Source organism: Poecilia reticulata, chromosome 7 (genome assembly GCF_904066995.2).
Source record: "Poecilia reticulata chromosome 7, P_reticulata-male-v2, whole genome shotgun sequence".
NCBI classification, from domain to species: domain Eukaryota; kingdom Metazoa; phylum Chordata; class Actinopteri; order Cyprinodontiformes; family Poeciliidae; genus Poecilia; species Poecilia reticulata.
Window position 1 is genome coordinate 16695659 of NC_088836.1, and position 27713 is coordinate 16723371.

The following is a 27713-nucleotide window of genomic DNA, read 5'->3' on the forward strand; positions in this document are numbered from 1 at the left end:
ATTGGGTGACTCAAACCAGGTGATGTATTTCTAAATTGTTGCTGCCTAATATTTAGAGACCCACTTTCAAATGTAGCTGCAGTTTCCTTTTCTAATCCAATAAGCGTTGCAGCCATTGTCGTCTTTTAATGCTGCAGCTCATCTACATCGAGTGACGGTGTTCTAGCTACGAGCTGATGTTGCTTTTCGATCATCTTTCGACCTTTCTCTTTTTCCCTGACAAGCAATTGAAAAGGTGCACTTAATAAATTGGCCCGTGAGCGTATTTTGTAAAAAACCGGGCTCATGCACAAGCATTGCATTCTCTAGTTTGATCAGGAGGGGGCAGTCACATTCAGTCAAACAGAGTATTGGGTAACAGACTATAACACAAGCAGTCTAGTTTGGCCTAGTTCCCTTTCAATATAAGGGTTAATCTTGCTACATGACCTTTGGGACAAAGAGTCATTGATGCTATGAATAAACTTGTTAGTGCAACATTCAGTCCACATAACACTAATTCTTTTAAAAGCACACATTATTTAACTTAACCTATTAAGTTAAATAATTGTTTTAAAATGTATAAATATCACAGAAAGCTGCGAAGGTTTACCTTCATGTAAGGATTCATCCCTGCTGTGGGAGCATTTACCACTGAGGCCCTCTGACTGACTAACTTTTGTTGCCCCAGCAGATTGATTTTTATCAGAATGTTTTTATTTATTTTTTTTCTCCTGGTTCACTGAATAAACTTGCATTTTTCCGGTTGGTGGGGCTATTCGGCAGTTTTTTTTGTTTGTTTGTTTGTTTTTTTTACAGACTCAGCCTTAATGATTCAGTCAGAACAATTTTTTATTTTTTTTGGACAACAAGCAAGGTTTTCTGTCACACAACAGACGGGCAGCTCAGAGCTGTGGACGGGCACAGTGTGTGAGAGAGTCAAGAAGATGAGAGAAAGAGCAGAATAACTCAACAAACTGATAGCAGGGGGAGCAAGGTTGGCTTCTGTCTGTTTCTTTCTCTTAATCCGCAAATCTTCTGTAATCAGGATGAGAGCGAGAGAGCACGTTGCCTGACTTAGGACAGCGGAGTCTATGTTGGGACCGGGCTGATGAGGCAACCTAAGTGGCCGGCAGGAGAAATGGAGGGAGGGAGGAGGCAGAAGTTGTGTTCTGGTTGGGGAACGTAACCTTAACCAGTCACTGCTGTGCACAAACAACAAGAGCGGGCAGAAGATGGTTTAACGCCCGAGGAAAAAATAAATAAAAATCTACGACAAAAGAAGAAGAAAAGGACTGAACCATGGCTGGAATCCTTTGGGTGAGAATTTAATTTTTTTTTGTCTTATAAAGTTTTAATTCTTGTTTGGTTTATGCAGTATTTTGCATTTTGAAAGCGACTGAGGAATCTCCTGTTTATTAAAACGCAGAGGCACAAGTTTGGTCCGATTGTGTTGCTCAGCAGGAAGTCAAGTCAGAGGTGAAGTGCATCAATAATTTTCATGAACTTGCGCTCATGAAAACTGGACGCTGAGAAGCTCTACTTAGGCCGAGTCATGGTCTTTATAAGCCAGCAGTTGAAATGCAAGTTTATTCATCGATGAACCATTGACTTATGGGGACTTTACTTGTCTTGTCTTTTCTTCAGAATACTCCAAATTGGAATTGATCACACATACAAACAAAAGCAAGACTCACATTGCCTTGTTCTGCAGAGCTGTGTGACTCTGTTAAGAGACAATGACACATGCTGTTACTAAACTGGCCTCCCATTGCTTCCAGCTCCATATGGCCTTTTTCATCCCAGTCCCCTCCTCCCACTATGCCTACATTCACATTGGTTTCACGAGCAAAATGTCCTCAGGCCTGCATTATTCTTTCCATTTATGCTTCAGTTAATGTCTAAGAACAGAAACCAAATGATTTGTTTGTCCTTGCTGTATAGAAAATGAACAGATATGCATTTCATGCTATGCTTGGCATAAATCAGAGACTTAAAGATCAGCCGCTGTGACAGGAGGGCTAAGGTGAGGTAAAGCTCCTCATCCTCTTTAGCCATCATATCTTCAGGTCAACAGATCTATTTAACATAGTAGGTGTGAGTCTTACAGTGTGAGATGTCTATTCTTAGTACAGCACATCAACATCAAACACCAGGCAAAGGGGAAGTAGAATGATTACTATTATTAGATGACATCAGCAACACTTGAGATGCGCAGAAATTGTTTTCTATCATGTAAGAACTCATATTTTTAATCTTTACTGCCGTCTGTCATTTCTTCGCATTTTATTGGTTATAATTATGTACGACAATTTTATTTACACTCCAGAACGTCCTTGTCATATCTATAGGTGCATTTCCACTCGAGAAGTGCACAATTTTTTTTGCAAACCAAAAGCAGATAGACGTCTGTCCTGAAAACAACTTTTCTAGGGAAACATGACTTTTAGCATTTCTTACTATTTGAATTTCCACAGCATTTTGCTTCAGTTTTGTCCTGGTTTATTCTGTTCTGCTGGTCATGCTTTTCTGATCAACCTTAAACTATGCGATTTTTGTCTTTTTGCTTCCAAAAATAAAATTTTAATCCAGCCACCCATGCTCCCCCCCTCATTTCCTGTATTGACAGGGAATGAGAAGGAAGCTTATGCTGCATGAAGTCCTACATTTGTCAATATCTAGTCTGAAAAACAGTTAAAAATTTTAAAATAACTGAAACTGAGAAAAGGAGCCAAACAGAGGGCAAGGAAACAAGTTACCTTTAGAGGGACTTTTTTTGTTTTGTTTTTTGCCACTGCTCCAAAAGAAAAACACAATTTAAGACTTTTCAAATATCTTTGTCTTTTCTCCTGGGTTGGAAATTTGGTACAAAAAGCTATGGCAGCTCCAATTGATCCTTTTTTACATTTCTCTGTGGCATTATCTAAATTCAAAAAATAAAAAAAAAGATCTGACCAAAACAAAAAAACATACTAAAACAACAAGATAAAGTCATGCACTTCCTTTTTGGTGTCAAGCTGTTTGATAAAAACGTCTTACATCGGTGTTGTAATTGTATATGCCGTACAACAGCTGTGCATTTATTTTTTGCAAAGAACATTTCCTCTTATGGTCATGAAGTCATACTGTAGCTACCTCATGTCTTTCTTGTAGCATGTGGTTGTGGTGAGAAAAAAAAATCCAGGTTATATAGAATTTTCTTTAAGGTGTGGCTGATGTGCAGCGGGCCTGACCCCCAGGCGTAATCCCTGACTGAAGGGGTCAAGATGGCAGCTGCAGCCGACGACCCACACCTGGGTCCGGGTCCATCGAATGACGAAGAGATCCTCCTGGACGACTCCGACTCAGGTAGCATACTCTCTGACGACTCGGTGCTTCCCGACTACGACCAAGATACGGTCTATAGGGAGCCACCAAAAACGCTGTACGAGGCCTGTGCCAGGAACGACCCCGTATCCCTGAGCAGCATCCTGGAGAGAGGGGTCACCAAGGAGGAGGCCATGGAGCTGGACATCAATGGCAGGGTGAGTAAGCAAGCAAGAGACAAAGAAATTATGTGTTACTTTAGCGTAAAATGAAATAAATATTTTTGATTTATGTTTTCTCTGCACCAGAATGGACTGATGCTGGCTGTGTCCAAGGGTTTTGTAGACATCGTCACCCTCCTGCACAAATGTCCATTCATAGACATCAACCACCAAGACAATGATGGCAACACTGCTCTCATGATAGCTGCACAGGCCGGTGCGTGTCAAAATCCCAGCCACACACGATTAACCCGAGGCGACTTCGATCCTGTTGAGAATGCAAACAAAACCATCCTTTTTGTCTCTCACCTTAGGATTCATCACCATCCTCAACTACATCCTGAACTACTATCCTTGTGTGGAGACTGAGCTCAGGGACCCTCGTGGCTTCACGGCCCTCATCAAGGCAGGCCTGCAGGGGCGAGAGGACTGTGTGACCGCCCTGCTGATGCACGGTGAGTTTAGCAATGCGTTATCTGATTTAGACTCTACAAGGCCTGTCGCGATAAACGATAAATCAATTAATCACACGATAAATAAAACTTATGAACCTCATTTTAATTATCGGCTCTTCCTGCCTTTTTTCTTTCTGTTGATGACACCGAATGAAAAAAGGCTCAGCTCAGGTGCTCTCCACTGACCCTCCCTTCCTCATTTCCTTAGTGTAATGTCCAGCTCACACTACACAAGTTGTCGCCGATTGTTGGCCCATTTTCTAAACCTGAGAGACCACACATTAGCCGACAGAAATCCTAGGTATAACGGTTCGATCGGGTTCGATCAGGTTCGATCGTGCCGTGTATTGTCCAGCCACATGGGCACAAAATAATGGCTACAAGTCCAGTTAACTAATTTTAAAATCAGGCATTAATCAATGCTTTGCAATGCTTGTGGCTAGAGTCAGCGTAAAGTCCTGACTGAATGAAAATCATTATAACCTATTTATGTCACATTAACGAAGAACAGCTGAAAACTTACCGGGTTTATCAACGGCGGTAGCAATTTGGCTCCAACTCATCTCCTTATCATTTCTATATTATTTGCACGAAATTTTGAATAAACATTAATATTGTTTCCACAAATCATCTCCGATGTCCGCTGGACTTCGTGTCAGCTGTTTGGGATTTTCCTGCGCTATTTCCACTCAGAAAGCACGGAGGAGAATCTGCGCTTTCTGATTGGCTACCTGTCACATTCAGCGTCAACGCTCCCAGTCGGGGAAAACCCCCGATTTAGATCCGAGCGGCCAAGATGATCTACCGTAACACACCACACACTGCAGGATGATCGGTTACGAAACCACAAGCGACAATCTTAGATCAGCCAACGATCTAAGATTATTTTAAGGGGAAAATAGGGGCAAAAGATCGTGTAGTGTGAACTATTGCATTAGGTTGTCGGATGTGCCCATCTTCTCTATTTAAATCTAGTGATTACTGAAGGCCAATATAGTAGACAGACTTCGTAATCTGCACTCTTCTGGTTGAATGCAGTATTTATTTCCACTTTGGCTTTATGTTGTTTAGTTTTTATTCAAGTACACTTTTTGTTAATGGAGACTGAGAATCCATTTTACTTTTGTTTTTGGTTGTTTTGTTTGTTTAGTTTATCAGTTCCAGTGTTGTGTGTTCTCTTGAAAATAAAGTGTCTATGGCAGGAAATCGCGGGTATTTATAAGTCATTTCCATTAAATCAGTGTCAAAAGATATTGAAATATATTATCGTTTATCGCAATAATTTTTAGGCAATCGTCCAGCAAAATTTGTTATCGTGACAGGCCTAGACTCTACCGACGAGTGTGCCCTAAAAAGGACGAGCCGAGAGCACACGGAAAGACAAAATTAACTTTAAATTGATTGTATAAAAACAAAACAAAAAATAAATGATAGTAGGAGGCTTAAAATGTGCACTCTGCAATAAAAGACAGCTAAGATTAAAATGCTGTGTTTCATGGGATACACAGGTCAAACCAGTTTACCTGATCTGGGAACTAATCTGCACCTTCTGCAGGCTACAGGGATTAGATTAGTCTGACCTGTATGGACACATTTAGAATAGGACAATAATACATTCCCATTCACATTCTATTTAAGATGACAGTGCCTGAAAAGAAAATATAATTCCACAGAAATGCAAAACAAATCCAAGACCATTTTAATTCCTGATCATTCACATCAAGGATCAGCTCACTTTAAAAAATATATCCTTTGACTGTTTTCATGTGTAACATTAAGTTAAATTAAGTGTCTGACAACCATTGAAATCCACTAACCTCAATTAATACAGATCATTGTTCTAGTCTGCAAACAATAACAAAAGTATTCATACCACTTTGACTTTTTCATATTTTTTTTCATATTACAACATCTTTATTTGTATTTTATGTGACAGGCCAATTCCACAAAACACGGTGGAAGGAAGATTGTTTCAGTATATTTTTTCACTGAAAATCTGAAAGTTGTGGTGTCCCATTTACTCTGATGCCCATCAGCAAAATCCAGTGCAACAATTTTCTAGCAGTCATGCAACATGATAAATAGAGCAGACCCGGAGGAAACCCTTTAAACATAACGCCAGAGCAATACTGGAATGCTTTTGGATCTACATTATCATTCACATATGCTCTCAGTTCAGTCCAACTGAACTTGAGCCGTTTGAGAATAAAAAAAAGACAACAAGTCAGATGACGTACGGGTAAATATGGTAGAGAAATAATCCATGACTTGCATCAGTGATCGAACCAAAGTGCTGCTCTGCAAAGTACTGACTGGAGGAAGACTGAATACAAATGGACACTGCATCTTTTATTAAGGTTTTAAGAAAGTAAAACTACTACTTTATCCATTTTGAGATATAAACTGAGAAATTACGACAAAGCTTAAGAGGCTGTGACTCATTTCTCAAGCCCTTGTATACCAACTAACCCCATACAATGAGATTACCTGATTTGTTCCAAGTGAAGTTATGCCACACAGCAATTTGCACGACTAAAACAACCACATGGTGGTGTTGTTATACTGATGGAAGCTGTTTAGTTTCAGTACATCCTGTAGACCCGTTTTCATGTTGCTGTTTTTACAGCTTTCCATTGTTTTCCTTCCTTTTTGTTGCACAGGTGCAGACATGCATGCTGTGGACCTGGTCCAAGGCAGAGGGCTTAAGGACTGGATCCTTCGGACAGGACGGTTTGAGACACTGAACAGGATACGGCGCCTGCAGGCTCACCCTGTTGCCGGGCAGTTCTGTGAAAGCTACAAGCCCGAGTGGCCTGAACTGAAACAGCTGGTGGAAAAGACCACTGCACCAAAGTCAACCAGTCAGAAGTTGAGACAGCGCTTAAATGAAAGCCTTTCTTTCAGCTTCCCTCATGACCCCCAAGACAACGGGGTTATGGATCATATGGTTCGGATAACTACGAGCATTCACAGCCCGCTGGTAGTTACCGGTTCCCGGCCGCTTTGCCCCACTAGTCCCCCTGAGATCGGCAAGAGACGGTACGCCGTACCAGAACTGCTTGAAAAGCACAGCAGGAAGGAGCTGGAGGAGAGCACTGTGTCCCACAGCAATGGATCCATCACTTCAGCGTCTCCAACAGCTTTGTCCGCCACCTCTGTCTCTCTGACATCCTGCTGCCAGGAGGCAGAGCGCAGGGAGAGCATGCCATCAGGCGGCATGAGAAGTTTCATCCCCCGCAGCATGGCACACAGGAACAGCATATTCCCCTCGGGCTGCATTCCTAAGATCGAAGTGACAAAATCTGGGGAGCCCACACCAAAAAAGGAGAAAAAGAAGAAGAGGCAGAAGGGCTACCTGGAGCCGCCCATCTGGAAGTACAAGGAGGCCAAGGAGGAGAAAAAGAGAGAGAAGAAAAGACAAGAGCAGGAGAAAGAAGATGATAAGCAATCCAAGGGGTCCAAAAAATCCTCCAGCAAACGCTGAGTCAGCCAGATAAAATTTCACTGTGATATGGCCACGCACAAAATAAATAAAACAGTGAGATAACGGTGACTCTGATTTCTGTAACATGAGAGAAAGCCGGTGCTAAACAACTTTGGGAGCGAGCATCTGACAAATAGCATGAATGGATTTGAACTTTGGCTGCAACAGAAACTGTGATCCACTGGAAGGTCAGGATATTTCTAAACAATTTTTGGCATCTTGGACACATAATTATGTTATTCCTAATGATATTTGGATTTAAACATCCTTAGACTTTCTACATCTCAAGCCTGTTGAATCAGAGTCTTTTGCTTTTGCACTGCTGTGTGTGTCCTTGAGCTGTAGTTTTAAAGACGCTTCTTTTTTCTTGGGGATCTTACCAATGTATGCTTGGTGAAAAGCTTTATGGTAACTGAATACAAAATAAGAAGCCAATAGCCTGTACTGTAAATGAGACATTTATGATCAAATGCCTTCTGAAAAATTTCATCAGCATCATCGTTAAATTTAAATAAGTTATTACATCCGAAGAACCTAAAAGAGACAAAACAAGGTGCTAACAACAGTCGTGTGACTACAGAGGAACAAAAGGAAGATGATGCCCTGCTCTGATGAATCACCTCTCAATTTCCATCATGTGGACGGCTTACGTAGGGAACTTCTGTGTGGTGGTTTGGGGAATGTTCTGGTGGGGAACATTTTGTCCTGCCATCCAACCATTCATCCATCCACTTAACAACTGTCACAGACCATGTACAGAAAAGCACAACAAGATGAGGTGTTGACTTCAAATTGTCCATGGAGCCCGCACCTCACAACGTGTACTGTCTACTAATAACATTGTGGTACCACGACACACCTTCAGGGGTCCATGCCTCAGTGGGCTATATTAGGACCAACACACACCTTAAGCTGGCGTTCATTTTGTTATTCCTGACTGATGTTTGTTTTCTAATTGCCCACCCGGTTCCCACCTCTCCTGAAAACATGTAGCATCTACCAGATGTCTTTATGGCTTTTTCACGTTTCCGATACTCTAAAACATTTTTGACCCTCGTTACAGACATTTACAACTGAAAGTGCGAAGTCAGCACGCTTGGCTTGTGGTGAATGAAGGACTTATGGTACATTTGAAAGTCCTCGGTCTGCAACAACGTTTTGTGTGTTGTTAGACAAAGTCAACAGAACATTCTTTGTGTGCAACTTTGCTTCTTGATAAAAGAAGAACCCAAGGAACCTCTGAGAGGAACTGCCTGCACCAAATGTTACTCAGGGTTATTAAATTATGGACTTTTCACAATCGGATTGTTTTTGGAAACTAGGAAAAAAGTGTTAATATTATATTTTTGTATTCAGTTTGCTGACTAAAGTAACACAGTTATTAATGCAAATTAATCTAAAACATATCCAGTTGTAACAGATTATATCTATATACGACATCAATCTAATTAGGCAATCTCCTCTTTGATAGAGAGTTTGAAGACTACTTTAAAAACAAAATACTTTGAGCACTCAGGTTTTTTGTGGGTTATTTAAGGTGTGGAATCAATGATGAGTGTTTGTAATGAAAGCTTGTAATAAATTTTCTTGACCTTTGCAACACAGAGTGAGTTATTTTAAGCCATCATGTCTGATGTGGCATCGTCATATTAAACTATTCATCTCCATAAATCAGTCAGCCTCCTAATCTATCAAAGAAATTAATCTGAAAGATGATCTGTCTATTATTATGTAGGTTTACACAATCAGGTAAGAATAAGGATATTTGAGTAATTTTCTCAGGATTAGGATTTATTTAGGGCTGCACAGTGGCGCAGTTGGTAGAGCTGTTGCCTTGCAGCAAGAAGGTTCTGGGTTCAATTCCCGGCCCCGGTCTCCCTGCATGGAGTTTGCATGTTCTCCCTGTGCATGCGTGGGTTTTCTCCGGGTACTCCAGCTTCCTCCCACAGTCCAAAAACATGACTGTCAGGTTAATTGGCCTCTCCAAATTGCCCCTATGTGTGTGTGTGTGGTCGTTTGTCCTGTGTGTCTCTGTGTTGCCCTGCGACAGACTGGCAACCTGTCCAGGGTGACCCTGCCTCTCACCCGGAACGTTAGCTAGAGATAGGCACCAGCAACCCTCCTGACCCCACTAAGGGACAAGGGTGCAAGAAAATGGATGGATAGGATTTATTTAGCTAAAACCAATTATTAATAGACCAAAGAACCAAACAAATGTACACATAACATATGATACAAAAACAAATGAAAAACACATTTATAGGAAACATATCTCAATTTTTATATCTGCCCTATTAGCCAAATCTGGTTGATGGGTCCCCAGGTTTTTTTTTGGGGGGGAGGAGTGTTATTTCCCAGAGCACAACAATGCAGCAGCATGCACTTCCTGGAGAGTTGCTGCCATGAGGGACTGGTCAGCCAATTGGAAGCTGAGTTTGGCTAACATTAGAGCTAAATAAATCCCCTTAGACTGCCAAAGAAAAGCAGATTCAACTATTGTTTTCTAAAACTAATTCTTTGGACTCAGATACCTCTTTGACTTCCAACATGTTAACAAGCTATCACTTTAGACATAATATCCTATGAATCAGCTGCACATACAAGCATTTCAAACTTAATAATTTTGTCAACTAAAAGGCAGATTCACAATCAGGTTTTGACAACATCAGAATCAATATTGCTAAAAATATTTTACTTAACAAGGTCATATATGATTCTCGTATTTTTGAAATGCTTAGCTGCCATGCTTCCACTGGGACATTTTGAAGGGACTTGTAGGTCAAAGGGTATCTTATGTGGTAATAACATATGAAAAACATTAGAAAGATTTGCAACTGCTGCAAAAATCTTGCATTTATGCCTTTATCCAGATATGTGGAAAAACTAGAAATAAGGTATTTTCTACTGCAGAATACACGTGACTGATTAGTCTTGTAACCTTATTTACTCTTTTAAAATAAGGATTCTTTGAGCTACTTAAGACTCTGCTGTGGCATGGGGTGGCTTTTGAACTCTGGTTGCCAGTAATCTTTTAATCCACACAAGATTATCATTACACAACAATTACCTTTTATTAGTGATAAAATGTGATCAAAGGCAACCTCTTATGCTTAAGCACATTTGGAGCTTGTCATGACTTAAGTGACACTATATTTCACAATAAAGCTTCTTGTGTGAGAAAAGCTCTCAGTGTCCGTTGGAAAAGGAGAAGCAAAACGTGTACTTTTTCTGGTACGGTGTAAAACAATGTCTTATATTATTTTCAGAGCTGCAGCTCACTTCCTTTCACAAGAGGGGAACTTGATGACCTTAGGTCAATCCTAAAATAAATTCCTCACTCGAGTTAAGAAGGAAAAACATCTTAGTTGAACAATTTCTCAAATTAAGATTCAAACCTGTTCATGCATATAGAATTGACCTAAATATCTTGAAGTTTTCACCTTGGTGAACAAGACATGTCAGCATTTAAATGAACTGCTTATTGTTGAAATACAAACTGTTTCATTTTTGTTGTTGTTTTTTTTTTCTTTGACAGGACTGAAATGTTATTTTATTTACTCCAAGGAGTTGTGCTACAAATGGAAACCATCAAGATTACATGGCTCTTCAAATTACAGAGATTAATGGTTTAAGAAAAATAAGTCCCAAAAGTGCAAAGAACAATTTGCTCATTTTGCAACTTGACAACCGATGTGAAAGCTTCCAGCTGGTGTCTGCAGCCGTGAGCCAAATGTGAGAGAAAACAGAGCCTGTGAACAGGGAGGGAAATTTGTATTACATGAAGACATCTGCACAAGGCTGTTTTAAGTGAAATGTCCCACATTGAACTCCCTTTGGCATTTGTCTTCATGATGGGTATTAGCTGCCACAATCGCTAAACGCACGCAATAAAGTAAGACAATTTAGCGTCATCATGTCTTCCCACAGTTGCTAAGCGTGCACATTTTTTCTCGCGTTTTGGTAGACTTTTATGTTACATTAAATGCATGTAATTTATTTTATATGTGCATTTGTAAATTATGTCGAATGATGAGCTGTACACAGAAAAACAAGAGAAAACATGAACTGGGATCAACCGAAGGAGGACCGGTTCTTATTTTTGCACTTACTGAAGTAGTTTCATGTGGCATATCCAGAGTGATGAGTTTTTGTGTACATAAGTTAAGAAAAGTTTAATTAGATCTGACTTTTCTTTCTTCCAACTACTTGAGCGATAGATCTCTGCCGCTCCTATCGTGGGCCTCTTGACTGCTTCTCTGATTAATGCTCTCCTTGTGCAGCCTATCAGTTTAGATTGACGGCCATATCTCGAAAGATTTACAGTTGTGATAAGGACTTTTTATCTTCAGGTGATGGGTTGAGAAGTACTCTGTGAGATGTTCAAAGCCTTGGATCTTGTCACATAGGCAAACTGCTTTAAATTCCTCCACAGTTTTATCCCTAGTTTTATTGCTTGGGTTTTTGCTTTACTCTGTTGCTTTTGGTCACGTCTTCATGTCGCCGTTTCTTCATTAGTGTTCTCCAATAATCAACTGAGACGCTCACAAAAACAGAAGCTCCACCCTGAAGCGGTGGGCCACAGAAAACCACAAATAATGGGCACCGCAGATCATCCACTTTCTACAGAGTCAATATAGCGAGAGACCTTGTGGTTTTCAGATTATCTTAGGAACAGTGCATACATATTTCCAGAGAAAATAACTATGCAACTAAGTGGTAAATGACGTGAACTACATCAAAGCCTCACATCGCTAAGTGCAGTGCAAACCGCTGCATGAAGTGGTGTGGAGCACGCAGACACTTCTCTGCTTGGAGATCCAATGGATGAGTCTGTTGATGGTTGGCCAAGAGAATAGCACTTACTTACCTGACTGCAATATGTTGAAGTTAAATTTAGGGTCTTCTGCAGGTTTTTATGTTTTATTTTTTCCAAAAGATGGGGTTGCTCCTTTGGTTTCAGTGAAAGAACTTCTTAATTTATGGCATTTGTGTTCGAGGGCATGTGTTTGATTTTTGCGTGCTAGCCGGGGCGGTTGCCCTCTGGACAATTTGGGTATGGAAAGTTCAGACAACAATTCTGAGTGCTACACTGTCAGACAGGACATGATAAAGAATCTCTTAATGCTTCGGCCCATCAAGAAATTTTGGACAATCCCATTCTCCCAATTTTCTGGGAACAGTTCTTAGGCAATGATCCCTTCCTGTTTGCGCAAGAGCTACAAAGACAAGGATGAGTGAGTTTTATGTTGAATACTTTGAAAAGTCGTGACACTTTATCTGACGAAAAAACTGCAAGCCTGGCTTCTCGTCCAACATCAGTGTCAGATCTCAAGACATATGGACCAACAATAACATCAAAAATCCTATAAAAACACTTTTGGAAATGTTTCCAGGACATAGTAAACTCTATGGATTAAGAAGAGGTGTCATTCATGAAAATATGTGTTTGAAGACACACAAATGATAACTTTCTGTCAATCTGTTAAATAATTTTGTGTGAGGAGTCTGCACTGATCTTGAATTGAAAATGATATCACTTCTGGGTACATAAATAATAAATTCCAGCCAGAAATCTGCAAGGACTACTATACTTCATTTTCCTCAAATGGAAAATACTTGCTTCCAGATCCTGTTTTACATCCATTAAATATTTCCTCGTTTTTTGCTTGCATTCTAGCACCGCAAGCAGATTATGGTTCACACACAATAAACACTACTTTAACCATTTCTAACATTGAGGGTGGAAATCTGGCCCGACAGTCTCTGCTTCTTGGTTTAGTTTGGTGCAACTCTTTGACGCACATTCCTGTCAGTGCAGCAAAAACACAAGTCCACAGGGGGAAAGGAAAATGAGAGGTTTAGCAAGCAACAGGAAAACCGCTAAGAGAACACATTCCAGGCGCGCAGAGTCTGGACGGAACAATAAGGGGTGGGACGACAACTCTATGCCTACAACTATTTAAAAATCTCTAATCTCGCCTTTTAATCGGGAACACGGACGGCGGCTGAAGAATTCTTACTTAATGGGAACCGAGTCCCCTCCGCCGTCCCTTGTGAAGCCAGTCGAAGCGGAAGGAGTCTGGTTCGAAACCCCACGACGATGTTCCTGTTGTGGGTTTTATCAGCGCAGATTTGTTCCCAGATGAGATAGGCTTCATTCACCTCGCTGTGGACTCAGACAACCAGCCCTGAGGTCCTCTTCTTGCTTTTTCCCTCCACCCCCTTTTGAAACACTACTTTCATCTTTCCGCGTGCGTGCGTTGAAGTGACGCGGTTTTAGGTTTTAAACCGCTCTCTGGTTTACCAGAAGCGTTTTTTTTTTTTTGTTGCTTTCACGAAGCTGCGGCTGGTTTTGTCGTCGAGGCAGCGGAGAGGATGTGAGGTCTCTCCGGATGAAACATCTGCAGCTGGGCCTTCCAACTCTTAACTGGTTTATTTCAGTCTCACAATGAGGCCAGGTTTACCTCCGGCGCTGGTTTAAACTCTTATTCGTCCTGTTTGTGATATGGGCTACGTCTGGCGGCTCCATCTGACAAGTTAAAAGGGGAGCAGAAAACAGGTAATAAACACATTTTGACTTTCTTTTAACTCTTCCCTAATAACCGAATTAGTGCTGATAGGTAACAACACAGAGTAATTTGCCTCAAGTCACTTTTCGCAGCGGGTCACATGTTTCCAGATGTGAACAGGTGTCACATGTGTAGAAAGAAAACTATTAGTTTTCCATCTATGAGCGCCTATATTTGATCTAATGTCCAGGGATAGATCATAGAAACTCAGCTTTTCACATAGAAATTGATTTGTTACCCGATTTAATGGGACTTTTGCTCACATGGGAAGAAGTAGGTGATTAATCAAGATATTTGCATTATTTCTTAGCTGTATTTTTAGGTAAATATTCAGTTATTTTAATTTTATCAACAAGAGCAATTCAGATTTTTATTGAATTCCCAAGTTTAAATGCATAAATTCGTTTTAAAAATTGCTTTAGACAGAAGCACATTTAGTTCTTTCTTGTGTATTTGTTTTAAAAAGAGAACCTTTGGCCTTTCCTTTGAACTTTTCCACATTTTGCTGTAAGCACAAACTTTACAAACACAAATTAGTGTATCATTGTAAAAAGAAGATCACAGATCATGTTTATATTTTTATTATTTTTCACAAATAAAGTATGACAAGTGTTGTGTGTATTTGTATTCTCCTGCAGTTACAGCAACAAGACAATGAATAAGTATCTACCAGCTGTGCACATCTTATAGCTAAATTAAGATGCTATAACTTAGCTAGTCAGATTGGAAGGAGATAATCTGTGATCAATATTTAGGTCTGGACTTTGACTGGGCCATTTTATTGTAGTTCTAGCTATATGTTTAGAGTCACTAATGTGTTCCAGCCAAGGGGGTGGTTTGTTCAGGTTGATGTGCAGTCTCATTTTTTTTCTTCCCATAAAGTGTTTTGAATGCAGGTCAAAAAGTCAAATACTGAACAGAGCATCTTTTTCCCCCTTTGTGGCTTGTAACAAACTGCAAACCAGACTTTATGTAACAGCCTATTTATTTGACCATAAATAGGCCGTCTATGAAATCTTCACTGAACATGATTGAATTCATGCTGAGATTAAATTATAAGATTATGGAATATATTCATTAATTAGGAGACTTTGGAAGGAAAATGTTTGACATTGACTTCAAATTTCAAATACAGATTTCAAATGTGGATTTGTAAAAAACAAAGAAAACAAGACTGTGCAAAGAGTGTATCATTCGACTTCAGTTTTATAATTGAAGGAAATCTGTGTTGGTCTGTGTGTTGCTTTGTTTTAAAAGAATGCATTTTTTTTTATCTTAACCAGTTGCAGTGATTATAGGTAAAAATTCAATCTAGACATATATTTTGGGTAATTCCTACATGAGAAAGTCTGCACTTTCAACCACAGACCTTGTGGTTGTGTTTCTCCTCCATTTAAGTTCTCTTTTTCTCCCACTGAACTTACACCAGCACAAACATGCCGGAGCTATTTGACCTTCCACACTTCAGGTCATCTTTCCATGTGACCGCTGGTGTTCGCTCATCAGGTGCATGCTGTTCACACTAAAATATCTGTGTGTTTGTTATTTTCTTTTTGTGCATTTCCTTTCATTGTTTTCCGTCTTCTGTTTGGGAAGCAGCGTTTGTGTGTGCAGCTGAGTTTGAAGAATTTGCCATTTCCTCTCTCAGACGGACGTTCATTTCAGGTTTAATTTAAGGGGGGGAAAGCGTCGTCTGCTTTAGTGCTTTAGGCCTCATGGTAGATGCTGTTGTAATATAACAGCATGTGTCAGGGGAAACCCAAAAAAACATTTAATCTAAAGAAGAGGAAAGCTTGTGTGTGATGAGGTGCCCGACACATCCGACCACTGTAACCACACAGTCGTCCAGATGGAATGAGAGATCTGCCTTCCTGCGTTAGAGCCATGCAGATGAGAGGAAGAGATGACAGTTTATGTTTTCCCCTGGGTCACGTGGGTGTAGCTTTGGACAGAATGGAGACAAACAGGAGCTAAGTATAAAGTCTGTACGCCTGCGGTGGGAGATTTCCCTTCACTGAGATCTCTGTAACATTTCAGCAATAGCTAGTTCTTCGAGTGAACTGTTTAAATCAAGAATTAGTCCGGTTTGCGTGTGGCATTTGTGTTTAGGCCAACCATCAGATTTACTTTCTTGGTTGAGGTTACATTTTTTAAAAAGCTGCATGATTCAGGAAGCACTTTGTGCTGGGTGATAAGACAAGGCGGCTGTGGTTTTAACATGTTCTGTACTTCGAGAGTTTAACCCTGACAGCAGCGGCGTCTCAAGCTAGAGGTTGCTATACACTGCTATCAGATTGCTCTGGATTTGGAGGAGATGTGACACACCAGTTCACCCTTTGATTCTCAGAAGAAACTCCTTTTATGGCCTGCTTTCATCAGGAAGTTCAGCTCAACTTGCAGGAACTGTACAATTTAAGAGAGAGGGGGGGAAAAAAGAACAATTAGAAATTTCAGAGCATCAAAAAAAAAAAAAGTTTCAATGAAACCTGGTGTTTGTCTGGTTACTGTTCTGTCACAATTCACGCTGCCTTTGAAATGCAACGAGATGGCTTCCTGTAGTTGTCACTTAGATTTTTTTTGTTAAGCAGATGCATCTAAAAGAGGATATCAAAAGTCTTGGGCGGAAGTTTGCTGGTTCGACTGCCAGATGTGTGCAGTTTTGTTGTTTGATAGATCAACAATATTAGTGTATTATAAGGCTATACCTTGAAGCAGAAAAAGGATAAAAGATCCCTCAACCTTTTGTCCAAATAAAAATCTAAAAGACGTGGCATGCATCTACAACCAGCCTCTCTGAGACAATTCTTTGAAAAAACACATTTTGCTGTACATCTAGAGTCTAGCATTGTTGAACTGAATATAAAGAACCATTTTCAAATCTTTGCATGGATTCTCAGTTGGATTGAGGTCTGGACTTTGACTAGATCATCCTAACGCATGAGTGTGATTCGAGCCATTCCATTGTAGCGTTTGTCTTGTTAACCTGGGAGGTAATCCTCCTACCCAATTTCAAGTTTTTTGCCTAATTTAACATGATGTTTTCCAGGATAGACTTTCAGTGTGAGGTGCTTCATTAGTTTTCCAACATATGAATGCCACAAAGATCAGTTTTGGTGTACTGAATCTCCTGTCCGACTGGTTGCAAACTTTGAGATCTCTTATGGCTTCCTACCAACAATTGTTTTGTTCTTCCCATTCTTCTGCAAAGTCCGGATATTTAGACAACACAACTAATATCTGTCCAGTCAGTGGATTCTCCCACATGAGCGGTGGATTTCTGCAGTTCCTCCAGAGTCACCTCCTGGATGCCACTCTGATTAGTGCGACTAAAATTCACAATATGACACGTCGCAGAAAATATCCTTAAAACATCAGTTAACTGGGACAAGACTTGAACTCATTTGCTATTTTGCACATATGGGAAGGATATAAATAAAACAAAAAAAAAACATGATGGTTCTGTTACGTTCATGCGTGTAGCTCCACTGCTCCCCTTTCTGTACTCACGTAATGCCATTAAAGGTCAGCTGAAAGCTGCCGCTTATATGCCAGTAGTTAACGGGCCGGTGGCAGGGAACACAGACACAAACAATCATCCACACACACATCAAAAGGACACTTTTTAAATTTAGCAATAAAACTAACAGCTAACAGGCGTGTTGTGAGACCGCAAGGAAATCCATGAAAGCACATGGAAATCACGCAAACTGGAGATAGAAAGGAATTGACGCCACATCTTGTTAAGCAAACCACCACAAAGGCAGGTTTGTATATCTTGGCAGGTGTTAGAATGCTTCTCGGTGTGTTGGCCTTTATAAACTTGGGCTTGAGATTTAAAAAGGTCACGCTTAAACCCATTATTCCTAAATAAGCAGAGGCGCCAGAGAGCCAGTGGACCATTTGTACTAATTTCTTCAATCAAAACCTTCCTTAAGGAGGTATTTGTAACTCTTTGTTTGCTATATCTACATTTAGTGTAAAAAAAATTAAAAAAATTAAAAAAACATTCTTTAAATCTTCATTAAAGCATGAAGAACCACTTGAGAACTTGTTGATTTTCAAGTGTTTTGAAAACGTGCTGATTTCAACACAAAATAACCATTAATGAGATCAGAATTGTGGAAGTGAACAAGCCTTTTTTTAATGAATTTATCAATTCTATAAACTAGATAACAAACACGTGCTTCATTCATCAAAATGCACTGGTCTAGTGGCGCTGGTCTGCATCCGTTTTGTTTGACACCTTTCACCTTTGAGCTCCTTCCTTTTTTAGAGTTTATGAAATGGAGTGCTGCTGACATTAACCTGTTGAACTGGTTAAAAGACACTTTTATGTTAGATATTCTTGGATACCAATGTGCTTTCATCTAAGCCCTTTCATTGGAGCTACTGCTATATGTATAGGATCTCCGACCCCCGGCAATGTGAACTTTTCTTTAGTCTTTAGATCCAGGGTGCATAGTAATAAACAGAAGACCTTATAATGGGAAGCCAAAGTAAGGCAGGCAGAGTAATTTGAGAATCCAGTAAGGAACAATGAAAAATCAAAAGTTTAAATACTGAGGCATGGGTGGAACGTGGCAAAGGAAAGAGTTTGGTTAATTAGAAGAGACTAATTAAAACAAAGGAAGCTGAACTAAGACTCAAAAGAATTATCACACCAAAAGGGAGAAAGGCCTGAAACCAACAAAAGAGAATAAATCAAAATGCATAGATGAAAGTATAGGAAAGAAATATTAATAATAAATTAAGAAACTAAACACAAAGGAGTTAAGTTATATGGCAAAACCCTAATGAACAAATGAATGTTGGCAAGAGATTTTCTAGCCAAAGGTCTAGAAAAATAAATGACAAAAGAAAACCAAAGCACAAACATCTGTGGATCGTTTTGTAGAAAAGATACAAATATTGTTGCAACATTCTGTTTAATGGTTGTCATATTGTAAAAAAAAAAAAAAAAAAAGAAGACCCAATTGGAATTGAGCTAAAGTCATTTAGTTGATGTAAATGAAAATAGCTGAAAACAAAATACAAGTGAATTAAAGTTGGTGCTGTTGAAAGACGTTGCTTCACTTTTTAGTGAAAGCTTCGTTCCGAGCTCTCTTAAGTTATGAGTGTGTGTATCACAGTCCTCTCACTGTGCGTGACTGCCAGCGCCAGGGCCCTAAACAATGAGCAGACCCGAGTCTCGCCTGCCAGCCGGGTGGGGCCACTCAATGGCAGGAAGCATAGCCATCAATATTTACTCTGCGAGCAGGCTAGCTGTGGAGTCGTCAGGCCTGGAGCCCGTGTAGCACAGCGCCACAAGCAGTCCGAGAAAACACAAACACACTCAAGGGCCTTTTCAGCCCGCTTCCCCTTAAGCCCCCTTTTTTTTCCCACCCAGTGCAATTAAACACAGTCAGACAGGCTGGATCCTCTGGTTGTTGTTTTTGACCTCATAGCTTCCTTTAGGGCCTCGACTTCAGCCACCGCTCTGCTCCTCATGGACACAACTATTAAGTTACCATCTGTAAACTGAAATCAAGCCGCAGCTGAGATCTCTTGCTTCTTCTGGGTCACTTCTCCCTTTCTAAGTAAAAAAAAAACAAACTTCTGCTAACACAGTTTCTCTTTTTATTTCCTCAGTGATGGGAAGATCTGCTCTGCTCACGGTTCTGTTAGCAGGAGTTTTTCTCTTGACTTCCACCATTCATGCAGGTGAGTTAAATATAAAGTTGTTTTTTTTTTGTTTTTTTTTTTGCTTTTCTCATGAAGCGTTCACTTGTTTTATTCTGCCGAAGTTCTGTTCAATCCCCTGAAACGAAACCGTCTGTGTCCAACCAGCAAGCTTAAACAGGACCAGTGTTTACTGGCTTCGTGACATGATGAGCAGTCAAAGTAAATGAGAGGCAGAAGATTTTCTCCACCCACTTCAAGAAGACAGTGTCTTAGATGCTCGACTGTTTTCCTTTTAGTTTTAAATCGCCTCTGGCAGTTTAAACAAAGTCGCATTCCTGCAGAGCTTTGCAACTAACAGGGGGGTATTTCTGTCACTCTGTGCACAATATGGGTGTATTTTAATGTATTGTAATATTATCAAGAAGTAAAAAAGTTTTATTAGTTTATTTCAAAATATGATACTGATATTACTTAAACACTGAAAGATATATCTGATCGTAGCTTGCAGCTAATGAAGATATAATTTTTTGTCAGAATTTTTTATAAAGATATCAGCTATTATAGACAGAGAGCACCATTGACTTCACAGTTGCCAAGCGGAGAGTCACTGACACTGTCAACAAGAAGTGGCAGCCAAGAAAGGTCCAGCTGGCTGTTCACAGAGGTCTGCATACAAACGTGTTGATGGAAGGTTGAGTGGAAGGAAAAAAGCACTGCAGGAAACAGTGCATAAGCAGCAGAGACAAGAGTTTAGGGGCGTGGCTGGAGTCTGTACTTCAAAAACCACCCTAGAAAGATGAGATTCATTCAGGCAAAGGTCGCTTTTCTTGCAATAAGTCGCTTCGGAACCAGGACAATTTCAGTAGCTTCCTGTACTGGCCAAAAAGAACAAAGACCGGACCGCGGCTGAGTATTTTAAAAACTTATTTTTAGTTGAGAGTAAATGTTTCATTCAATTTGGAAGTTAAGGTCCCCGAGTCTGGAGGAAGAGTGGGAAGCCACAGACTCCTAGTTGCCTGAGGTCCGGTGTTAATTGGGTGTTAATTGGGTGTTAATTGGGCCACATCATCTCCTGATGTTGGTCCATGTAGAGTTGTTGAGTCCAAAGTCAGTGCAGCCTCCAAACAAGAAACTTTAGACCACTTCACTCTGCTGATAAGCTTTATGAAGATGCTAATTTCAGTTTCCTTTGGTTCTTGGCACCTACTCACACTTCCAAAGTACCTGGAGATGATGATCCTGAATGAGGCCACTGGCCTGACCTGAACCCCAAAGCAAAATGTCCAGAGGAAGACGAGAGACACCAACACGATGCAGACTGCTATCAGAGCAGCCTGGGGCTTTGAATTTACTTCAGCAAAACCACAAACAGATCTCCCAACATGCCACGCTGCACTGATGCAGTGATACAAAATATTCTATATTCCACATGGAAAATGTTGGTTTTTCTTTACTCGTGTCATAATCATCAAACTAAACAGAAATGGCACATTTAGAATGCATTACTTTGTGTGAATGATATATAAGTTTCACTTTTAAATTGCATTTCTGAAAAAAGTAATTTTTGATGATTTCCCTAATGTACCTGTGAAGAACTTCAACTTTTAAGTTTTGAACACCTTATCCCATGAGTTCAGGTATTAAATGAAATCTTTAAAGGTCTAATAGCAAACTGAGGCTTACATCTTGGATTGTGTGGTCTCATTTTCGACAATATTGTCATTTGAAACCAAAATGGCCGCTCCCAATGAACGACGACAAGCTGGCTGTTGACGTGCCATCATGTGGCAGCACAGGAAATGGGGCTAACTTATAATTTGTGTTCTCCTAAAAGGAAATAATTTCTGACCTCCCGCCTATGATTTTAGAAAAATTGCTTTTTTTTTTCTTGACAAAAGAAGGGTAATTTCTCTCCAGGTAAGCCATTTTTCTTGCCTAACCGTTACGTGAGGAGATTTAGATCTAATTTTCTTTCTATTTTCTATTGTGTTCTTGCGCCTCAGAAAACCAGGATGGCGGTGAAGAAGGGAAGCAGCTGTGCAAATGTGAGAACCCAAGGAACACACACATTTGCAGCAATGAAACGTGCAGAGGAGACTACTGTTTCTACACCTGGGTGCTAAACAAGGACCCAGGAGGAGAAAGCCCCGTCACTGAGACATGGGGATGTTTCCCAAAAAAACACTACAGAGAGCGATGCTCTGGATCCTTCCCCGGCTTTTTTGTCCAGTGCTGCCAGACGGACAAGTGCAACACCCTGATCACACCGCCTCCAAATATTAGTCAGTACCTATAGTCATACTTTTGCAATATTTATATATCGTAGAAATGTATTACTGAACCTAATGGATCTGAGTGATTAGGTTGCTTGAGGTAACTTTGGTCAGCTTGCATGGGTTGGTGGCGAGCCTTCATCTTCTCTAGAGGTTGTAATTGCTTCCCCCTGGTGGCCAGTTACGGCAAATTAGTACTTCGAGACTCACCAGTCTGATTATGTAGTTGTTATCTCAGCACATTAGAACTTTATTGAAAGGTTAATTTATTTCATTTTATAAAAGGAAACTGTGCATGTGCAAAGTAATTTTGCAAATACGTAAAAAATAAAAAAAAAATATTTCACATATTATTGAGTATTTGCAGCCATTGATGTGATGTTTCTACAACTTGAATAGACTCCACCTGTGGTAAACTGCCGATTGGATTGCATTTGGAAAGGCACGCATCTTTCTATATTGGCTGTAATCATTAAAAGGAACAAAAATAAAAGCTTGAAATAGTTTTTTAGCTACATTACTGAAATGAATTTTTCAGAGGATTCGTGACTGAATCGTTTATGTCTGTCCAGATGGGGAGCCGACAACAGTTCCTCCCCCAGAGTACCCACATCCCAAGCTGTGGATCTCTGTGACTGTGCTGCTGCTGTTCACGACTTTAATCGTGTGTGGTTTTCTGCTGTTTCTGCGATTTCGACGTGCGTCCAGCAAGGTGAAAGACCCTGAAGATCACGGAATCGCGGTCAAAGTCCCCTCCGGAAATGACCCCACCTACGGCGTAAGCAACACCTCATACTTTCCAATGAGACAGAGAAAATGACTATTGTAGCTCTTAAATATATTTGCGTCTCTTGTTTGTTTTTTTTTTTAGGAAATTTTTGATGAATTTTGTACTTCAGGAAGTGGGACAGGCCTTCCATATCTGGTCCAAAGAACTATGGCGAGACAAATCTCCCTTGTTGAATGTGTCGGTCAGTTTTGTTTCAGTTTATTTGTTGTTCTCTTTCTCTCTTTTGCAGTAATCCTGATTAACTCTGTCTTTTCCCATCCAGGTAAAGGCAGATATGGTGAAGTGTGGAGGGGGACGTGGATGGGGGAGAGTGTGGCTGTCAAGATTTTCTCCTCCAGGGACGAGCAGTCCTGGTTCAGAGAGACAGAGATCTACAATACAGTGCAGCTGCGCCATGAGAATATCCTCGGTACGGCAGCTAAAGCTGTGAGAAATAAACTTTCTACATCAAGAAAGACTTTTTTTAAGCTACAATATGTGCCTTCCACCATTTGTACGGCCACCTGAAACTTTAATACCCGTCAAATTAAATGCGAGACTAAAAGAAAACCCAGTAGTCCGTTTCCTGACATCTCTCGTTTTGTCCTTTCAGGTTTCATCGCCTCGGACATGACGTCCAAAAACTCCAGCACCCAGTTGTGGCTCGTCACTCACTTCCATGAGCTGGGTTCGCTCTACGACTTCCTGCAGTACCGCAGCCTGGAGCCAGAGAGCTGCTTGAGGATGTGCCTCTCGGTGGCCTGTGGCTTGGTCCACCTCCACACTGAGATAGTCAGCTCCCAGGAGAAGCCGGCCATCGCCCACCGAGACCTCAAGAGCAGAAACATCCTGGTGAAGAGGAACGGACAGTGCTGCATTGCCGATCTAGGTGAAGTGTGCATGTTGCATCTACTTTCAAATTTGTGCTGATTTCACTCGCTCGTCCAAAGTGATGGATGAAATAATTTCACCTGTATTTTACGCACACCGCCTCCTCAGGCTTGGCTGTGATGCACTCTCAGTCTCATGACTACTTGGATGTGGGCAACAACCCTCGTGTGGGGACGAAGCGCTACATGGCCCCTGAAGTGCTGGATGAGACAATTCGTGTCGATGTCTTTGAGTCTTACAAGCAAACAGACATCTGGGCCCTCGGATTGGTCTTCTGGGAAATAACGCGCAGGACTGTCGTCAATGGTAAGCTGGCAGTAAGACCCTGAACCGAGCAACGGTACCCATATTTTGTCATGTTACGACAACAAATTGTTTTATGGATTTTAAGCAGATGAGGTGCTTTAAATGTATGTATTTAATGATCAATCTGCAGCCAAAATCTGATGGACCCTTTAGGGGACCACTGTTCTCATTACATGACAAACCTGGATAAAAAATTTCTTAGATGATGCAAAAGAGGTGAGAGTTCACATTCAAGCTGGAAAATAGACCTAAACATAGAACCAGAGTTAAAATAAAATGAAAGCATTTCAACTTGTTTGAACAACATAGTCAAAGTTCAGAGCTAAATCAAATTAAAAGTTGGAACAAAACTTGATCAACTCTGATTGGGCTTTAGCTTTGCTGCAGAGAGGAATTAGAAAAGATGTCAGTCTCCACATCTGCAAAGTGGGTGGAGAATAATATACCTCAAGGTAGTGGAAGATGAGAGTGGAGACAAGGTGATCTTAAAAAGAAATACATGTAGCACTTTTTGGACTTCTATTTCTAAAAATGCCATATGCTGCATTTCTTTTCCTGCCAACTTACTTCGTCCATCTATCACATAAAACCCCAACAAAATCCACAGAGGTTATGTGATTTTGTCCTAGTAATGTGAAAATAGTCCAGGGCTGTGAGCGCACTTGTCAGGCGTTGCAGTAGATTTGCTGTTTTAAAAATCTGAGCCAAATAAAATAAAACAAAATTATTAGTTTCCCCCTTTTTATCGGAAAACCAAAAGAACGTGTCTATTCTCACCATGTGTTGTTCTGGAAGTATACGCACGCACAAAAGGCTGCATCTCATCAGTTGAGCATTTTTGTTTTTTATTTCCTCCTCTGTGTCTGTCTGTCTCTCCTCTCCTCTCCCATGATTAGCACTGCAGTAATTATAAACAGTCTTATCTGTTGTCAGCACTCACTGTTACACGGCCCAGATGCCCATGCACACAAGTTGTCATTGCAAACACACTCCCATGTGCAACCCGGTTACACACTGCTGCTGCACACACGGACACAATGTGCAGATGAATGCATATGTGGGGGAAGGTCTTCATGCAGTCACCAGGGAACCCGTATCTCTCCCACTGTCCTGTTTAGCCAAACATACTTTACAAAAACTCCCACTGCAGCTTATCTCCAGCAAGCTTATCTTGCTGTTTCAAGCCTTTTATGAGAGGAAAAATGGATGTGCTGTAAATTTATGTGGGGATAAATAAATAAGAAGCTGATATAAATTTGAAGAGGAATGACATGTGATCTTTCAGTTTGACAGGGAGAATATTTACTTTCATAAACTGCATTTTTTTTCTGTCATGGTTGTTATTTTAAATAGGTGTGACTAAGTTTGTGTTGTTTATTCCTGTCCCACTTTTCTCAGGGATTGTTGAGGAGTATCGGCCGCCCTTCTTTGACTTGGTGCCCTCCGATCCAAGCTTTGAGGAGATGAAGAAGGTGGTGTGTGTGGACCAGCAGAAGCCCAGCCTGCACAACAGACTCCACTCCCACCCAGTAAGTTCTTCCAGTGCACACACACACACACACACACACACACACACACACACACACACACACACACACACACACACACACACACACACACACACACACAACCAGACACGCAGCTATATCGAAGAATCAATTTGCTGGCACAAGAAGTTCCAAGTGAAATTTACACTGACATGGTAATCTTCCCGAAAATGAAAATATTTCATTTTAATTTTGTAGTAAACAGAACCGAAGACATTCAGCAACTTTTCCTCAACAGCAGATTTGGACACACCCATTCATCGAACTTGGCTAAATAGAGTAGCCGGTTTTACAGACAGAGTCACTCATGTCCTGTTCTTTGTTTCTGAATGTGGGCAAAAAAAAGTTGTAAAGCTGCAACATAGAAAACAATGGACCAAAAATAGCTGGGAATCATATTCTTTTTTTTTTTTTTATGAGGCAAACATGCAAGACTGTTGTGTTTTATTTCTATAAGTATTTCCCTTTTTGTACAAATATCAAACTTTTTGTGTCAATGAAATGTTTACATTTTAGCTGATTTTAGCAGGTGGGAAAAATTTTTTTTTGTGTTTTCAGTTTTAAAAATATTTTTTTGTAGAGAAATGTTATTTTGTCCCATGTGAATAAGATTAGCGCACCACTGACCCACACTTCTAGCTGGAAGAAGAACCCATCTCAAGTCTTTTGCAGCCTCCTTCAGATTTTCTTTTAGGATTACCCTGAATTTACCTTCCCCTTTTCTTCTGAAAATCGGTTCTTACTGAAGAAAAAAAAATCCCCATTGCATAACTGATGGCGTTTTGCATGGAAGCAAAAAAATAAAATAAAAATAATATATTCATTTCATCTGACCAGAGCACCTTCTTCCACATGTCTACTGTGTCTTCCAAATGGCAAACTCTAGGTGTAATTTCTAATGACTTTCTTGGCACTCTGCTATGAAGGGCAGATATTTGGCATGCACAGCTTGTTGTCTTGTTACTGTTGTCCTTTTGGCTCCTTTTGTGGTTAGTCTTCTCCATACACATCATGTCAGTATAGGCAGACAGATGTCATTTGTCACTAATTAGGTGACAAATGGTTGTGTTGGATTATATTTGGGAGAATTTAATGTTGAGGAGGAATACAAATAAACACCCCTACTTGTGAGATTTTTTTTTTTAAATGTTGAAAGCCTTGTATACTTCCATTTGGCAATTATTTGCTACTTTCTCCTGGTTTATTGGATGAAATCTTGATATGATACATGATGTTTGTGGTTGCAGCATATGAATACGCTGTATTTTATAGTATCTTGCATTGTTACAAGAAAGACTGGCTCCATTTGAAGAAAAACCTGAAACTGTACTATGAAGTTTACTCAAACAAGGACATGTCGCCAGTGGCTATTACTCTAATTACATCTTTGTGTGTCCAGATCCTATCAACCATTGTCAAGATTATGAAGGAGTGTTGGTACCAGAACCCAACGGCCCGCCTCACAGCCTTGAGGGTGAAGAAAACTCTTTCCAAACTGGACGTCGAAAGCGACTTCAGCATAGAGAAACTCAAACGTGACATCTAAGCGAGAACACCAAGAAATATCATGGAAAATTACAATAACCAACAGGAGGAATGTTGAACGTCATCAGCATAGTCAACGCTTCCCAGAACCGTATGTGTTTGACCATTTTGCAATTGCAGATTTATAGCAGTTCTCCAAGCAAGGGGTCATAAGGGAATTTTTTTTTTACTCACCATTGCAAGACGGGAAATCATTATTACTCACACTTTTCTAAAATGGGTTTTTCACAAAAACTTAGTCATAGTCAGCATAAAAGTTTGGATTGTTCACTATAATTTACAGGACACATGTAAAAAAAAACAGAAGTTCTCACCAAAGCAGTATTGACTATAATGTAAAAGTGTTCAACTTAAGTTAAAGGAGCATTTATCACAGGTATCAAAGACAGACTGAAATATTTAGTTGTACATATTCTACAAGCATTGAACCTTGTAAGGGTTCAATGGTTATTTACGATCTTTATATTAGTGTAAATATATTTCAAGAGATGTTATTTTCTATTTTAAAGCACATTTTATACACTTTTTTAATCCCATTTTTTTTGTATTTGTTTGTTTATTTAGACCTAAAATGTACCACCATAATCACTACGGTCAAGAAAGTAAATCACAGAATGATATGAAATATTGCAGATCTTTAATAAAGTTTTTGTATTTTGCAAATAAACCAGTTCTTGTTGTTTTCTTTTTAACCAGAAGGGGGCATT

At 40.2% G+C, this 27713-nt stretch overlaps 2 protein-coding genes and 1 long non-coding RNA gene across 3 annotated transcripts; 2 read left to right on the forward strand and 1 right to left on the reverse strand.

The window, feature by feature from the left end:
• Positions 1-3031: 3031 nt before the first annotated feature.
• Positions 3032-13602, reverse strand: LOC145552241 (uncharacterized). Its single transcript, XR_014088210.1, has 2 exons — positions 13466-13602; positions 3032-3485 (listed from the first exon to the last, which is right to left on the reverse strand). It is a non-coding gene; the product is annotated as an uncharacterized LOC145552241 (long non-coding RNA).
• Positions 3246-7889, forward strand: ankrd33aa (ankyrin repeat domain 33Aa). Its single transcript, XM_081609005.1, has 4 exons — positions 3246-3503; positions 3594-3723; positions 3821-3961; positions 6622-7889. Exons 1-4 carry the CDS (start codon positions 3246-3248, stop codon positions 7443-7445), a joined length of 1353 nt encoding a protein of 450 aa, XP_081465131.1. The 3' UTR covers positions 7446-7889.
• On the forward strand, positions 13300-27673 carry acvrl1 (activin A receptor like type 1). Its single transcript, XM_008413666.3, has 10 exons — positions 13300-14004; positions 19643-19714; positions 21679-21957; positions 22521-22726; positions 22820-22919; positions 23001-23147; positions 23331-23606; positions 23717-23914; positions 25313-25443; positions 26861-27673. Exons 2-10 carry the CDS (start codon positions 19645-19647, stop codon positions 27005-27007), a joined length of 1554 nt encoding a protein of 517 aa, XP_008411888.1. The 5' UTR covers positions 13300-14004; positions 19643-19644; the 3' UTR covers positions 27008-27673.
• Positions 27674-27713: the final 40 nt, after the last annotated feature.